General features: G+C 36.7%; 1 protein-coding gene and 1 long non-coding RNA gene across 2 annotated transcripts; both read right to left on the reverse strand.

The window, feature by feature from the left end:
* Nucleotides 1–4,660: 4,660 nt before the first annotated feature.
* On the reverse strand, nucleotides 4,661–7,204 carry LOC136282471 (uncharacterized). Its single transcript, XR_010718276.1, has 3 exons — nucleotides 7,121–7,204; nucleotides 5,738–5,821; nucleotides 4,661–4,745 (listed from the first exon to the last, which is right to left on the reverse strand). It is a non-coding gene; the product is annotated as an uncharacterized lncRNA (long non-coding RNA).
* Nucleotides 7,205–9,608: 2,404 nt separating this feature from the next.
* On the reverse strand, nucleotides 9,609–16,634 carry LOC131780659 (slit homolog 2 protein-like). The gene is made up of 6 exons (XM_059097276.2): nucleotides 16,521–16,634; nucleotides 15,245–15,574; nucleotides 14,915–15,166; nucleotides 13,071–13,194; nucleotides 12,141–12,212; nucleotides 9,609–9,756 (listed from the first exon to the last, which is right to left on the reverse strand). Exons 1-6 carry the CDS (start codon nucleotides 16,552–16,554, stop codon nucleotides 9,681–9,683), a joined length of 888 nt encoding a protein of 295 aa, XP_058953259.2. The 5' UTR covers nucleotides 16,555–16,634; the 3' UTR covers nucleotides 9,609–9,680.
* Between the last annotated feature and the right edge of the window lie 370 nt (nucleotides 16,635–17,004).

Raw genomic sequence — 17,004 nt, forward strand, 5'->3', positions numbered from 1 at the left:
CTCTAATTGGTTGTAAGAAAAGTCCCTAGAACCATAAAATCATCAAAAAGTAAAGCGTTAGCCTAGAGCTGTTTGGTGATGCCGGGCGGAATTTTATTTTTCTCTTATCAGTTCAATATGACGCCATTTTGCCATATTAAGACAGTGAAGCGCGAAAAGGATGAGACGATATTTTACTGCAATACAGGGGAAATATGGACGAATAACGGAGCAACAAAATGGCTGGGCGGAACGATCCAAAATTTGATTATTTTCCATTCACTTTCTTACGCTTCTCCTTTTAAATTCTTTAACTCCCGTAATTGACCAGAACAGAATTTCTCCTTACAATATCAATTCATTATGAGGCAGCCAAAAGGTGAGAATAAAGAAAAATATTAATTAGAGGATTGTTAGTTGATCGGATATCAAATCCTCCAAACTGACATCATAAGAATTGTATAGAAGACAGTAAGGAGAATTACTAATGAGATGTTGGGGGTTAAGAAACGAATTTTTAAGTGCACCAGAATATTTTGTAGGTCACGAATAACACCTTAATGATGTCATTACAAGTGACGGAGCCAGGAGGTATGCTAATCAAACAAAAAAATAAGTAGTTCCTTCACTACCGATTCCACCGCTCGTTTACCGGCCTTACGGCCTACTCTGCAAACAAATACTAAAGCCATCATCTTGACCAAATCCTTTCCTATGCCCGCCTTCATATACAGAAATCTGATCAATATCTGAATTAGATGCTCTCCGAGCGTAAAGTAAGGTAACTTATAAAGATCTTGCAAAGAAGGAAGGAAATTTTGGCTTTTTGAGGCAATTAGCACTCAAGAAGGTAATGAAGATAATGACAGATGTTAAAGAGTGTCATAATTAATTTAGTTAATGTCGTAAATAACAAGAGACTACATTTCTGTGATGTTTCGCTCTATCAAGAACAATGCCAGCCAAGTTACATTGGTGTCCTGTGCATATCTTATCTAGAGACTGAAATGTTAATAAAACCATCTCGAATTTAAACCACAAAGACTTTGAAGTTGCACCAACTTTCCAATATTTCGTGACCTCTCGTAAGCGGATTTAATCAAAAGTTTGTAAACAGTAGACTTAATGTGAGATTCAGTCCTTGTGCGAACTTTTATCTGTTAATCAACACAACACTCTACATGAACTAACAATAGTATAGGCCCATTTTCAAGAGTTCGACTTAGTCTCAACATTGCTCTCAATGTCAGTTTTCCATGCCGTGCGCCATTATTTTTCTTCAGAACACTTGAAAACATAAAAAGCACACCAACTCAATTAAGGGCAAATATTTTCATCGTAGAGACCACCAGGCATAACTCGTCCTCTTATCATAAGCAAGTTGTTCTCAAATCTCATGAGAAATGCCATACCAACTCTTTGGAGAAGTCGTTAGTTGCCCAACAAATAAAAAAGTTCAACCCTTAAATTTCTTACCGATACTGAGTGTAGTTACACACCACTGTTTGGGGACACCATCATTTAAACCAAACCTTTTTTATATATATCTAAATTACGATCCACTAATTAAGTTTTTCATGAAGAAAAGTATTCTAGTGACTACTTATAATTGATAATAATGGATTTTATCTCTGTTATTCCGCTTTAGATAGTAAGATTAATAGGATGTTGTCCCAAAATTACAATTACATCACTCTAGGGTTGTAATGAGCCTGGTTTCACGCGAGATTTTACTTCTAAAACTTTGTTGAAATTCTGAAATGCTCCAAAAAAAGCTTAAAAGGCTATCTTGGATTCGAGTACTTGTACACTGTCAAGAAAATTACGACGCATACTCGTATTTAAAAAGCTCTGTTATTTGGGGATAGCCCCCTGACGTACTTCAGAGCGCTCCAAAATGTACTTGAACTTTTCAGCCTGCAGCTTAACATGGTGGCGAAATTCCATTAAGTGTTAGTTGTTGCCTCCCAAGCGACTTCCCAAATGTTGACAAAAACGACAACGCAAACAACTACTGCAGGAAATCATTTGATTGAAATAAATTGCGATCACTGCGCAAAGACCAATGGAATTAACTTTATTTCTGGTTTGAACGCTTGGAGACTTTCTGTATGTGCGTCAAACTAAGTATACCGTAGGAAAGGGATTATGGGGAACTCACCCCACTGCAAGCTCGCCCCTTATTACCCTTTTCGCCGCCTAACTTAAAACAAGTTCGCCCTCCCCCCCTTTTATCAGCTCGCCCCTAAATCTTTTGACTTGTTTCCCTACTACAGAACTGTATTTTTTTCATTTCCAAGTCGTTATATTTGTTTGCGACCAATATGATTTTTACACATGCAAATCCAAGCCGCGTTTAAAACGCACGACTTATGCTTGAGTAATGCAAAGCCGCTACGTTTCTCCAGTCTTAATCTAACGAGTTTCACACAATTTTGTCCTTTTTTGCGCAGCAAAATTTAAGAACTAGTTATCTCACCTTGCCTTCGAACTTCGCACTTGCCCAAAAACTTCAACAGTATTACAATCGAGTTTCATGATTTAGGGGCGAACTGGTAAAGGTGGGAAGACCTCGTTTTTGAAAAACTTTATTAAAAGATAAAGGAAACGTAGGCGCCCCTATTCTGTTTCAGTGATAGCACTGTTGGAAATTGTTACAATGTGTATTGAGATCAACTGCGGTTCAACTTCGTTTAATTGCTTACTTATAGCCTCTCTCAACTATCATGTCCGTGTGAGTGCACACTTCCTTCAAACGAATGATGTCGTCCTAAAATTTTGCGGCAATTCCTCGGCCTTTTTTTTGAGCCAGGAAAGATCCGGGGACAACAAGCTTTTTTTCCAATTTTTTTCCTATCCTTTTAAGATAAAAGTCAAAGTTTTCTTTTACATATTGTTGCACTTCACATCCTTCTCCTGCATGAACTACTCCAACTTGCTTCAATGGTTCGCATCAACTGTGCCACGAATAACAACATCATAGGCGCTTCCACTTCACACTGATTCTTGATAAAGACGGCTATCAAATGTCTCAATTACAAAGTGAAAGACGATAACTAGCACGATAGCAGCGATAGTGACTATACAGGAAAACGAAGTTTGTTCGCATGTTATACTTGTTTTGCGCCCAAGTTCTAAGCGCTAAAATGCTGATTCAAAGGCGTGAGTAAGCTTTCCTGAACACACGCACCTCCAATAAGTCGATTGCGCATTGCAAACCCGCAGTTCTCTGGACTTCTTCTCGGCCGGTTGCCACAACGAGAGTTACCAAGTCAAATGGCTTATCCAGAGGACGCATAACAATTGGCAACGTCGAAAAAAAATCTTTATAGACAGAAAGTTTATCTCCTTTCTTGAATTAAAGCCACGCACAATTTTCAAATCTTTCTTCAAGACTTTTACTTCCCACCGCCGGTCTCATTGCCGGGTTGTGGGAATTACGAGTAGTAGAGTGCGGAAGTCAAAAGGTTTCTGAATATAGAGCGCGCGCAATTTTTTCATAATATATTTCCCATATCAAAGATGGAATTACTTGAAAACAACACTTGTCTTGCCATAATGTAGTGAAACATCGTTAACGGTGAAACCTCTGACGGCGGGACGCCTGAATTCTAACTGACCAATATTTTCCCTGTGTCCGTTAGTCAGTCAGCTCAGAGGTAATTCCTCCGTCCCGCCCCGCCCCGCCCCGCCCCCTCACCCCTTCGAAGTAAGACTCTTCGGTTAAGGCTTGTATGATCAATTTCGTCTCCATTCGATCACCGAGAGCGACAGTCTCACTGCATGTTTAAATGGCTATTTATCTTGAGCATCCAGTCATAAAGGTGTTAACGAAGCCATATTGTTTCCTTCAGTGACGCCGTACTTTTCACAAATTACAGTGCCTGGTGTATGTTATGGCAATTATTTTGGACCAAAAGTTGGGTCACATATTGAACCGCATTCCTCATGATCAAGTTCAATTAAGGTAAAAAAAGTATCTGATAAAATTTTCAATTTTGCCAAAGGTAACAGTAAAATCAAGAGTATGACACCAAGCTGATGTGAACTTTCAAGATCTAAGCGAAATAGTCAAAGCTTTTGTTACTTTAAATTGAAAGACCCTGTGTCATGACAGACCGATCAAAATCAACCAGAAAGACTGATGAAATGTTATAAATCTGGAAATCAAACGAGAGACATCACGGAGATGACCAATTATAAATAAAGGGCTGAACTTTATTCATTCAAATAACACGTGACTATGTACTTGATTCCGTTTGATGACTCACGCCCACGGTTACAAAACGCTTGTCTCAAAAGATGACATCATTTCATCGAAACTTCCATTTACCCGGAAAATCACGCCCAATGACGAGTCAATTTTCATGAGCTCCTCGTCTTAACCGGATACACGATAAAAAAAAGGTTATTTTCATGACAGAGAGAAGTGATGGATTTTAATTTTTCAGACTTATATCTACGTGGCTTGATGGTTTTCACCACGCATGTCCGGCTACTTTGCTGTCATTCCTGTAAGCAACACTTCATGGGTTGATGAGGAGTGAGTTCAGCATCCATGCACCTTTCTTCCTCCCATATCATCTCGACACTTACCTGGGTAAGTTAAGGACCTTGCCCTACTTTTGGTCTCTTTAAACAAGTGTAAAATCAAAGGTTAATTATATAACAGTCTTACTTACAGGTTCAGAGAAGCATATCGAAAGAATTTAAGGCCGGTAAAAACTCCTGAAGATAGAATCTTTAATTGGTTGTTGGAGAAGTTCCTATAATCAACAATTACAACAACAAAGTGTAAGCTATTACACAGAGAATAATTTTCTGCTTAATGAATAATAGTGTTTGACTTCATATTGATATGATTTAAAAGTTAGGACTATTTTATGTACCTTCATTGACTCTCCAAAATTTAACTTGGCTTTAGCCGCACTGAAGCTGTTTACTTAAGTAAACTTATCCTGGGGCTGAATAATATTATTTACTTGGTATTTTCTAAAGGCCTTAACATCTGCTAATCTTATTAAAAGTAACAATTTCGAAATCATGAGACGGACGAGTTTCGTTTAATTGGGTGGAGTTGAAATTTAGTTCAAAAGTCAACCACAATGTTGCAACGCAACAGTAACTAACGAATTTGTTTATTAGACGGGCATTTATATCATACAGTTTCATTGCTGTAGAAGTTTTTCTTTTGATCGCAACGTAGTCTTTGTAGTAATTTTTTATTTATGTTTCCTTCTCTTCATAGCTTTAGTTGCTTGTAATATTTTAACTCTTAAATTGTTATGTGCATTTGAAGATGTTACAGAATTTGCGCATCACTCAAGAAGTAGGCAGAAACACTCGACTACGTCTCTTGTTTCCCCCACACTTCTTTGGTGCTCTAGCCACTTTCTGTGTGCTTTAATTTACAAAGGAACAGAGCAGATTCACGACTTCTTTCTTTGTTAAATCTTTCTGGTCACACATCTAAACAGTTATTGTTATGAACTCTTAGATAAATGCGCATTATAATGTGTTTTTTTTTTTCTGATTTTGAAAAGAAAGATAGTATATAAAGTGCGACGGAAAACTATTTCGTTACCGTTAGTGGAAAAGGAAACGTAATGGGATCCTATAGGCAGTAAGGGCCACGTATAGAGAGATGACTCCTAGAGGATGTTGGCTCCTTGCATAACTTCTGTTATATTTATTGGTTTTTCACTTTTCCTTTTGCTTTTAAGTAGTTTTTGATTTACAGAAGAACAATCTTACTCACAGCCCTATTTTAGCGTATTCATAAGCATGAATGCCAGCAAATACTCTTGGAGGAAGATCTTGTAACTTGTTGTTGGACAGGTCCCTATAATCAACAAGTCAACGCAACAAATCGTATACTTAGAGATGTAGTGAAAATTGGTACTTTTCTACCACAGCTCAACTAATCAACGCAACTAAAGAAGTTTCTTGTGTTTACAATCAAGCCGTAATTTCGCAGTACAGGAAAAAGCCAGAGCAGAATAAACTTCGACACCGTAAACAATGCACAAAGAAGAAAACATTTTCGCTCTCTATTTTTGTTAAGAGAACCAAGCCAAAATCAAAGATGGGGAAATATTCAAAAGATGCCCTTCAAACATGCTGATGAACGAACTTGAGTTGAGCTATCGATGTAACAGTGGCTGACACTATAAAAAGATGGTTTCGTGCTTAGTTTTAAAATTAATATATCACAACAGCTGATTCGGACAGTTTTTCTTTTGTAAAGTTTCGATAAATAGCTCCACTAGTAACATGTTCTGTCGATTGGAATCGTTAGTACGCGTCATTTTGCAAAAAATTTCTATCGGTTTGAAAGAAACCTTGATACCCTTGATACAACGTGCTGGTTGATTCACGTATTAAAAAAAAAGAAAAAAAATCAAGTGTTCGAAGCGACCGAAAATAAGTCACGATGGCTCTTTCTCAAAAGCAACCTCGTGTTAAAGAATAATGTTGAGTCAGTCCGTTGTAATTTATATGAATTATAATCCAGATTTAAAGGAATATCTGCATGGTGCATGACAAAGTATATAATTAAAAAAACTCTCGGTACGATTTAAATAATGTGCAACTATTTTTAACATTATCGGATATATCTCACTGAAAAGTTAACTTGGCCTTACTAATATTCCTTTATTCTAAGGCCGAATAGCATTGTTTATTCAGCATTTTCTGAGGTTGATACTATCTGCAAATCCGAGTAGAGATAATGATTTCAAAACCATAAGACACATAATATTTCGATTACTTGGCTGGAATGAAAATCTAATTTGAAGAAGTAATAAACAGATTGCTAAAATAAACTTTATGTGCTATCCTTTGACCCCTGTATGGTCCAACATTCAAATATCTGAAGCTGTTTACCGATTTGAAATGTCTCTTTAGGATTAACGTCGCTCGTGATCATATTAGATTCATTAGTTATTCGGTTTCATTTATTAAATTGAATCGAACTCGCTTATTGATAAACTTAACGAAATATTTGATCATATACGATGAAAGGGAAAAATAAAGGGAAAATCCATCCATAGTTAACCAAATTCAATTTCAATTTATTGATTTCCTATTATTTGTTTTGCTTTTCATCAACGTTGATTTGCAGTATAGGAGTCTTACTTACAGCGTCAACAGCCCCTCGTAGGGAATCTTGATGCCAGCGAACACTCCTCTCGTTAAATGCTGTAACCGGTTGTTGGACAAGTTTCTGGAATAAATAAGTCATTTTAAAGAAGCGTGAACTCTGCTGTCTGCGACGTGTGTTTTCCTACATCTTGAACGCACCAGATGCTTTTTCAAAATAATAATAACGTTTGCATTTACCTCGCATTAGTGGATAATTAGATCAAGTTACTCTATACTTGATAGATTCTGATGCAAAATAACATCGTTCAATTAATTTACCGACATTTCAAGGCACACCATCTGGTTTTCTAAGCAGTGACACAAATTTTAAAAGATGGCGAAAACTTTGATCAGATTAATTGCTTGTCGATGATTAAAACTCGCATATTGAAAGAATGGAGGACTAATTTTAAATCACCTGTTGTTATATTCCTTTAATCTTGCTAGTGATGAGACCGAATAGTTTATTGAAACGAAAAGTGACCAGAGAGAATCTTTCAGTCGAAACAATGAAGAGTAACGTTGATATTAGCACATGAATGTAATCTGAAATTCTTTCAGAACTCTCAGCATAGATTTATTAACGCAGTAAACATTAACTGAATTTTCATTTGAGCCACGAGCACTAATTTTCTATTGAATGACATCCATCCATCATGAAATTTGTCGGAGATTGAAAGACCAAAGCGACGCGGTCGGGGAAGAGAGAGGTGATTGATTACTGCTGCAAAAGCGTCGCGCTGTTTCGCAATTTAGGTTGTTAAGACAACTTTCTTTCTCGTCTACCTTAAGTTGAAAAAAAAAAGAGAAAAAAAAGACCTACAAGGCAGGCAGCAGAGGTAGTTTTACGGCTGGTACGGGAACAAAAAAATATATAATCTCTTGTACAGGAGGCAAAAGCGCAAAAAGTGTGATTCTCAAAAAGGCGAGGAATGAGTCGGAAAATGTTTGGGCTTGCCATGTTTTTTAACTTTGAATGTTGATAATGTCAAAGAGGGTTTCTCGTATAGCTTGCGAAACGTCAGTGCATTAAGTGTCATTTTCAAAAGGATGCGAAAAGGATTGAAACATTTCTTCGGGTCAATCGAAAATGGCGCGGAAGTTTTTGAATATGGAATGGTTATGAAGTTGTAAAGAGGGTAACTGTTTGGTTCTCGCAACCAGAGCGCGAATGTTTGTGATTTTGATTGTTTACTAATTTAAGCCGTTTTGGGCTGAAAGAGGTCACACAAAGAATTTCATGGGCAATTCGAGAGAAAATTGCACAAATAAGGTGTGATTGTAAAGATGCTGAACGGGTCAAAAATGTCGATAAAGTCGCAGAAAGAGTTTATCGCTTGGCGCATGCGTAAACAGTTTGAAAGAGCGTGATTATAAAAAGAGGAGGAATGGGTCGAAAAACATTTGGCTCATTGAAAAAAGTGTTTGAATTTTGAATGTTGATGAAGCCGAACTAAGAGGTTATTTTGAAGCTAAGCTCGAGCGTCACCTGCGCGAAGGAGTGTGTTTTTCAAGCGCAGAGTGGATCGAAAAACTTATTTTGCCCAATGGACGGCGGTGCAAAGAATGAAATTTTTTAACTCTCCTCCATGCGTCATCCATTTGATAAGCAAAATCAAGATAAGAAAAATAGAGTTTAATCTAGAAAAAATCGAATGACTAAAATCTTCTACAAGCTAATCCCAGGAAACATGATTGGTTCGCTGACGTGCTTGCAATTGAGAGAGCGGAAATTTGACTTTGTAACGTTTTTTTATAAGGAGGAGTATAGATAAACCATGTTCCTTCAATTCAATTCGGCCGAGGTTGTCCTAGAGACGATAACGTTTCAAATAAATTCCACCCCGAGACTACCACTTGGACCATCTCCAGAGCTCTGTTTAAGTTTAAGCTTTGAAACTAAAGGATATTCGTAAAGTTGACAGCTTTTGCGGGGAAAGTTCTATGACAGTGCTCATCGCATGAATAAGCTGTCTAATATAGAACTAAAAAAGTTTCCAAAACCAAAATAAAAGCTTGTAACCGGAATCCAAACTGGTATGTCACAGGCACGCCATGATCCTAATGGATAACGCATGTTTTAAAGCAAAAACATTCCTTGGTAAAATCACACCGCCCTAGGTATATGAAATATTATTATCGACGCACTAGATTAAAGGTGGTTGAGCAGGGAAGATTATTTACCAGTTATGTCGTTATGTTTAAGGAATTGGCGACTCAAAGTGAGCATCATCGAATTGTATTGTTTGAATTAATTTCATAACTAGATCTAACCATAATAAACGACGTTTTGTTATCTAGTTGCAATGGTACACTTATGTCCCCCAAGCATGAAGATAAGTCTCTTACCTGAGACTCCAGATAAATATGTAATGTAAGTGGACTAAGTTGCAAAAGACAAGTTGCCAATTTAAGAAATATTGTATTATTTTATATTTTTTGACAGGATGTTTAGATTCCAACTCAGTCTGATTCGAAAGCCCATATCATGTCTCTACACATCGGCGCATGGTCAAAAAATCATTAATGAATGTTCGTAAGCTAAAGAAACGTCCTCCTTACAGATATTCTAGCCTTGTGTTGTAACTAAAGGCCCCTGCTGGCAACTTCTGCAACTCGTTCTTGGACAGGTCCCTAGGAACAAATTAACAAATCAATCGTCTATTTATAAAGGGAGTAAGTTTCTAAAGAAACTCTGGTGCTACGCCGGTGGAAGAGTATAATAGCATAATTTGGAACTATCAACTGATTTGATAACGTAAATTGGCGATTTGCTCTGACGAAGAGCTAACGCTTGAAACCGCGGCTTTGAAACTAATTACGATGCCCAATTCACGTTAACAAATCGGTTAATAATACCAAATTACCTAATTACTTTATTTACTCCACTGTTAACCAGAATTACATTGATTACAAAAAAATTAAGGACTTGCACTGTCCGTATGGTGCTTTATAATTTGAGCCTCACGCAAAAATTAACTTGCTATGAGTTTTTCCGGTAACTTTAAAACATTTTCCGATTTCATAATGGCTGATCTACGGAAATGTAGATTTATCAGGATTATCCTTATGCCATTTACCTTTCCGATGGAGCAGTGATCATTTAAACAAGATAACTTTTATCAACAAATAGATCAGTACACTTCCTCCAACAATTTAGTTTAAACTTTTCGGCCAATACCACATCTGTGAGGAATACCTGTGGCAAATTATTGCTTAACAGGTTTTTAACAGTTTTTTTGGCTCAAAAAATTACTATAGCAACACTACAGTCTAATACAGTGTCACCCAGTTTTAGCTTTCCGTGTCTACCACTCAAAAACGAGTGCGGTGAACCCAATATTTAATTATTCAGTACTGGTCAGTACATTATGACTTAGCTCTCGCAAACTGTTAAAGATATTAGAGGAATAAATTTGGACCCACCTTAAATTACCGAAAAGCTAAGGGGGCACTGAGACTACCTCACAGGCTTTTTTGCTCTCAAACTCTCAGCAAAACCTATCTCTTTATATGCTGATTGCAATTTAACATGAAAAAAGGTATGATCACCAAACTCGCTTTCAAGTAGGAAACACATACAGTTAAAGTTACGACTGTTTTTAAAATACCGGAAAGTTAAATGGTGAACTCCTGCGGCATGGAAAGAAACTATTCGACTTCATTAAACCTTGGGTTTATGAAAATTAGGAAAATTGTTCAAAAGCCTCCGTAACGGTCATTATTTTTTTGCTCATCAGTGGTGTTGTAACGGTTGTATTTAAGGGTTCACCAGCAGTAAGGTAGCAATTGAATTGTAGAATGACGTCTCATGGCTACATATGCCGGGGTTGTAGGTATCTGCCAAACATGGGCGGAAATACATATAAGTGTATGTACGAGGGCCGGTTGACCACAATGGAAGCCCATAAACACCTCAGGCATCCACATTGTATTCAAATGAGGCAGCCGTTAAAGCTCTGATAATCTTCCACTCCGTTTTTCATGGCACAGCGATGGCCTTCATTTTGAGATTTACCACCTGGTTCTTAGCAATAAGCTGATATGCTCCTCATGCAAAGCACTTTGTATTAAGCTTATCTAAGATAGACAATTCGAGTATTTTTACACTGAAGTGATCCGACAAGGGTAAATGTTCTTTGATTACAATATTAGATAATGAGTTTTAAGAAATTTACTGGTCTAAATTTTCAGCTGATCTCAATATCGTTTTCTTTTACTTATCTAGCCGTGTAACTTTCCAAGCTGCTTTACCTAAGTCATTCAGTTTTTTCTACCTAAAAGTCTTACAGAGCCGGAAGAGAGCCTAAAAGACATAGTCATGATGGACGAGATTTTTCCAAATTTGTCGTGGATGATATATTTTCCATGTGAGGGTCATTTCGCCCATCAGTGTTTATGTTCTACGCTCAATCTATTCGTAGCAAAAGAATAACTACTCTGATATTGATGTTCCAATATAAATATCTTATCAAAGTTTATTCATCACTCAGAAATTACATATCTTTTAAAGGTTATCTCTGGAAATACTTCGTTTATATCCAGGAGAAATGTTCACATTTGGCCACCTAGTTTTTGGACGACGATGCCCTTAAAAAGTCTAAGCATTAGTTTTTTTTCACAGCTCCTAACAAAATCATACCCTTGGCGCTCGTGGAATACCAATTTCGTTACTAGATTCAACGGGTTTTCTTTGTCAGCTTGTAGTTGCTGTTGTTGTTGTTTTTGTTCTCCTTTCACCTACTAAACAGCTGCATGTGGGCTGGAAGGTCTAACTTACTATTGCCATGATCAAGCTCAATGCGTGGATCTTAGTATAGAATAGCTGATATATTACTTTTTAAAGTGAATTTTGCAAATCAAAGTGCATGAATTTCGCAAATTAGCTGAATTTAATTTATGCATTTTGATTTGCGAAACGCACCCAAAAAACGTCACTGAATGAAACATTATTTTCTATCCGTTAATCTTCAATACATCAAAATACAAATGAAGTTGACAAAGTCAACATGACTTACAATTTTAGCAAATCAGAATTTCTGCTGAAAACTTCCTTCGGCAAGTGCTTCAGTTTGTTGTTTGAGAGCGTGCTGAAGCCAAAAAGAAAGTCAGTTTCAACTCAAATTATAAAAGGATAATCAGCAGCTAGCCGAGTAAAACCATCATCTGTCTTTACCGAATGAGTGTCCAAAAAAAAAAAAACCGGCAAAGAAACTCTTGATCAAAAGTAAAACAAAGTCAATATCTCAAACTCCTGTATAAATCTGACTGAAAATCAACCTATGTAAAATTTTCAAATGCATTGAATATGCATTCATTGGTTTTTTTTACATTCTAATTAGTGACAGAAGTATAAAAATCTAACAATTTTTAGATATGCTAGGTAAATCGGTTGGCTCTTCTTTCTTTTCGATAATCTGACTGAAGATAAAAAGGGAATCACCCGACGTATCTGGTTCAACAGTTATGGAATGTAATTCTTCTTATTTCATATGAAATTTCTTATAAAACTACAGACGACCTTACAATGATTTTGTCTTTAGCATAACCTCTCGTACTTTAGGGAATCATTGTGCTACTTCCAAATGTCAAATTTGAGGCTTAATTGTATACATGAAAAAATTACGCGCATCTGAATGGCTGAAAACGATTGCATTTTTCATGTAAACTCTAAATAGCGCGTGCGCTACCAAAATTTCGTCCCTCTTGACTTTCTGTGGTCAGTTTTTCATATGGAAATCGTAAACAAGACTAACGGGTAACGACATGATTTCGAGTGCAATTTGGTGTAACTAAGCACACATATAAATCTGTCAAATTACAATTGTACTCGCCCTACGGACTCGTGCAATTTTGTTGTCTTTGAAAATTTATTGGTGCTTATTAACACCAAATTGCACTCGAAATCATGTCGTTACCTAAACTTATATGGTGCATTAGGTACTTACAGTTTTCCTGTTGCTCGGGGAATTTTCTGTGGAATTGACTTAAGCTGTTTCGTTCTACAATCGGCCGATACTAAGCTCCTCATGTTACCTTTAAGGACTTTGCATTGGCACTGTTGAGGGCACTCTGACAAACAAAAACAGGCTTTCATTAAAAATTGATATTTGAATCATGTCTGTTTTCAATTGCAAGATATTATCAGCTGAAAGCTATTGAATCAAATTGACGATGGCACGTTACAAAGTGTAACATCTGTTTAGCTAAGAATTGTTCAAAATCATCCAAAATTAATATGCTCTCTTATCGAAATAGATGACATATTTCAGATCTCATTTGTAATCAATATTCAGCCGTTAATGCAGGATTTTATTCGCCAGGTATGAAAATGATCTAAAATACGTAATTATTGGGATCTGTTGTTCTTTGGTATTTTGCGTTTGATCTGTTGAAAGATAACATTGATCTGTTGTAAATTTTGCCGTTGATGTTTACTACATAGATTCAAACAAACCGAACCTACTTTTAATTCTCACTTTCAAAGAGATCCAAATAGATTGACCTACTAATCCTCTATTTCCTGGCTATGCTGACCGAGAAACGGCTCTCACTTTTCTATACACAAATTGGTCGAAATAATGGAAAATACCTTCAGGCTAGCAATGGGTATCGTCCACTAATCACTTTTTAAATGAAAACTGACAACAGGTGTTTGCATCACTTTCTGGTAGCTATATTTGAGCTCACGGGAAAACCCGCACTGACGCCGCCTTGCCACTTTTGCTAGTTGTGTCTTTATCCATTCTGAACGATTTTGCGAGTATTCAATAGTTTAAACAGTACAGTTTTTAATGGCATCACAGCGAAAATCGTCAAATACAGATCGATTGCAGACAGTATTATTTTCAAAACGCTTCGTCATGTGAGAAAGGGAAAATCAGTTCCCCATTTTCAATGTTATTTGGATTAGTTTCTCAGTGTGATCAACGGATGAAAAAAAATTTATACAACAATTCAATTTTTTGCCTTTTTCTAATTTATATAAATCAATTAATAATGGTCAGAAATCGATGAAAACCAATTAGTAACAAAATTATGAGGAATATATTATTTGAGACCTGGTTTGATTCTCTCTCTAACGAGGAGAAAGATCAAGACATGATAAATTTCTTGGACAAAGCCGCACTATGGAGTTCCTCCTAATTGGTTTACCCCCCTTCATAATGGTAACAGATTGCATATCTGACTTCCAGTACAATTTCAAACGCGAGTCCCCTTCTATTCCTTATATGGCTGCTAAGTTAGATACAACGGCTGCTACAACTTCGTTTTCTCAAGACTTCTTTCACAATGTTTATAAGAAAAACACTGCACCAGAATGCATTCAATAAATAATCTGCTTAGAGCAAGGTGAGCGTAATCTATTTGAGACAGACTGGTACCTTAGACAAGAAAATCAACGTTGTTTTTTAAAAGACAAAACAGTGGCTACTAAACAGAGTATAGTGCATTGAATGAACGTCACTCTCTTAGATGCAGCGCTTTTCGATATCCTTGCTCTTACATGTGGCGCTTTTTCTTAGGCAGCGGTCAATCGAGTCAATTAATAATTTTCTAACAGCAAAAGTATGAAAACTAACCTTTTAATAATTGAAAAAAAAGAAACTTAGGTATTTTTTGTTTTACTTATTAAATGTGACTTTTTAGGTTACCCTTGAATAAAATTGTAGAAGGTTTTATTCTAAAACCAAAAATTCCTAAAATCGACACAAGACAAAGAGAAAAGTTTACCAAAAGCATACGCAACAACTGAGATCCCCTTGAAGTAAAGATGTAACTTGAGACTTACTCTCAACAACAAGACTGATGTTTTTCCACTTCAACAGGCCATGGTCGTCCACTTCGCAGTTGTAATTTGTATTTCTTTCTTCTTCAGTGACGTTGATTTGAAGTCGCACGCTAGTGCTGTTTTGCACAACAGCGCCATTCTTTCTCCAAACAATGCGAGGAGCTGGTCCACCTTCCGCCGGGCACCACAGAGATGATGAATGATTGAGCAGGACAAACTGAGTTTTTGCGACCTTTTCTAGGTGAGTAGGAACTAAGCAAAAACACAATAAGACATGAATAAACTGAACCAATGAGAAAATAATAACATCTAAACCTAACAAATATTTACCTGTTACATTTAGTACTTTTCCCTCATAGGTATTGTACGTTAGCACGTATCCATGGTGAGATGAAAATCTCAACCACATGTTCTTTCCACTGGAACGTAGTTTAATGCGAGGAACGTATCTTCCACAAAATACACCCAAAAGATTTCCAGACTGATTATACCCATCACGGATCTCAAGATATTCCTCATAAGCACATGGTGCTCTAGGTGAGTCAGGGTCCATCCATAGCCCCAATTCTATTTCCACATATTGCCCTTTTTCTACTTGAGGACGGTAGGTTGTATTAAAGTCTGGGATGTATCGGGAGTATACTTCCGCGATTATTGCAACTGTAACAAAGATCATAATTTCACAGAGGAATAAGTATACGTAATTTGCACAGTTAGTTAATTAATGACTGTCTATCTCGTTTTTCTAAGCCTCCGTTATCGTGTGCGTAAACGATAATGTAAACTCAAAACTCCTACGTCAATAATAAACAACTGATTCATGCTGTGCCACAAGAGTCAAATGTTCCGTCAGTCATCTATGTGGTAAGCATGGATTTCACACATAAACTTTACGTAAATAACGATGTTCTAGTCAAGAACTGTTATGAATAGCCCTTGGTTAGGCTTGGATAGCTTTCGTTCGCATGATAGTCTAAAAACTGCCAGACTGCAATGCTCATCGGTAAAATTGCATAGTTTGCTTGAAATTTTTACCAAGACTCTTAAATTACGCTTTTAATTACCCTCGATGGCCTAAAAAGATCGTTCCTTCAGTTAGTACATATTTTCACAAATGTGGATGATAACCTTGGCCCAACATGTAGCGCTAATTATAGCTAATTTATGGAGTATACAGATTCCTCAAACTTAGCACAATAACATTTCTTTGCTGAGTCGTAATAATCAAAATGGAGGAGCTGCTAAAAGGCATTAACACTGTAAAACAAAACGAGAAATTATCAAGGTATAACAACAAAATATTTTTATTTAGAGCCAATGAATTTCACTGAACTTTCCTACAACTGTTCTGCGTATAAATAATGTTACTGATTTCCCTTAGTTTTGCCCATATTTTTACGTGAACTTGCTGACAGAATACTTACCTCGAACACTGCTTAATTTTAGCCATTCTACCGATAGAATTGATCCAAGCTTACCCTCGGCAGATGAGAATAATCTTTGCGTTAAAATTTTCTTACAAATTTTCTCACAACCAAAACTACTCAAGGGTGTCTCACGCTCGCTCGTGAAAACCACACGTCTTAAACAGGCGCAACCGACTTACCCAAAACAAAAGTGAAAGTCCACATGTTAGACATCTTTCCTACAAAGAAAAGCGAATGAGGATAACAATAAATTCAAAGCTATCTTATCTGTAAGCCTCTACTCAGCACCTCAGCATATCCATACGTTTTATACTTTGCGATTCAGTATCATCATCGGCTTCGACCTTATAGCAACATCCGGCATATTTCCATTGACTGCTGTTTTATCATTGTGGCACACCTATCCCAACTCTACTAGTATTCCATACAGTGTTCTTTGTGAAAAGTTGCGTCGGCAAATGAAATGAAAATTTATCGTCGTCACAATTTTATTAAGAAGTCAGTTGCTCACATAACGACATAAAGCGTTATGTTCTCTTATCCTCGTTTTTTTCCCCTTTCATTTTTCTCTGGCAGTGTAGCATAAGACTCTACTTAAATTAATTTCATCAACAGTTATAACACAAAAAAGCTACAAGATTACCTGAATAGTGTTTCTTTCCT

The sequence above is a fragment of the Pocillopora verrucosa genome, chromosome 1 (assembly GCF_036669915.1).
Source record: "Pocillopora verrucosa isolate sample1 chromosome 1, ASM3666991v2, whole genome shotgun sequence".
NCBI lineage: Eukaryota > Metazoa > Cnidaria > Anthozoa > Scleractinia > Pocilloporidae > Pocillopora > Pocillopora verrucosa.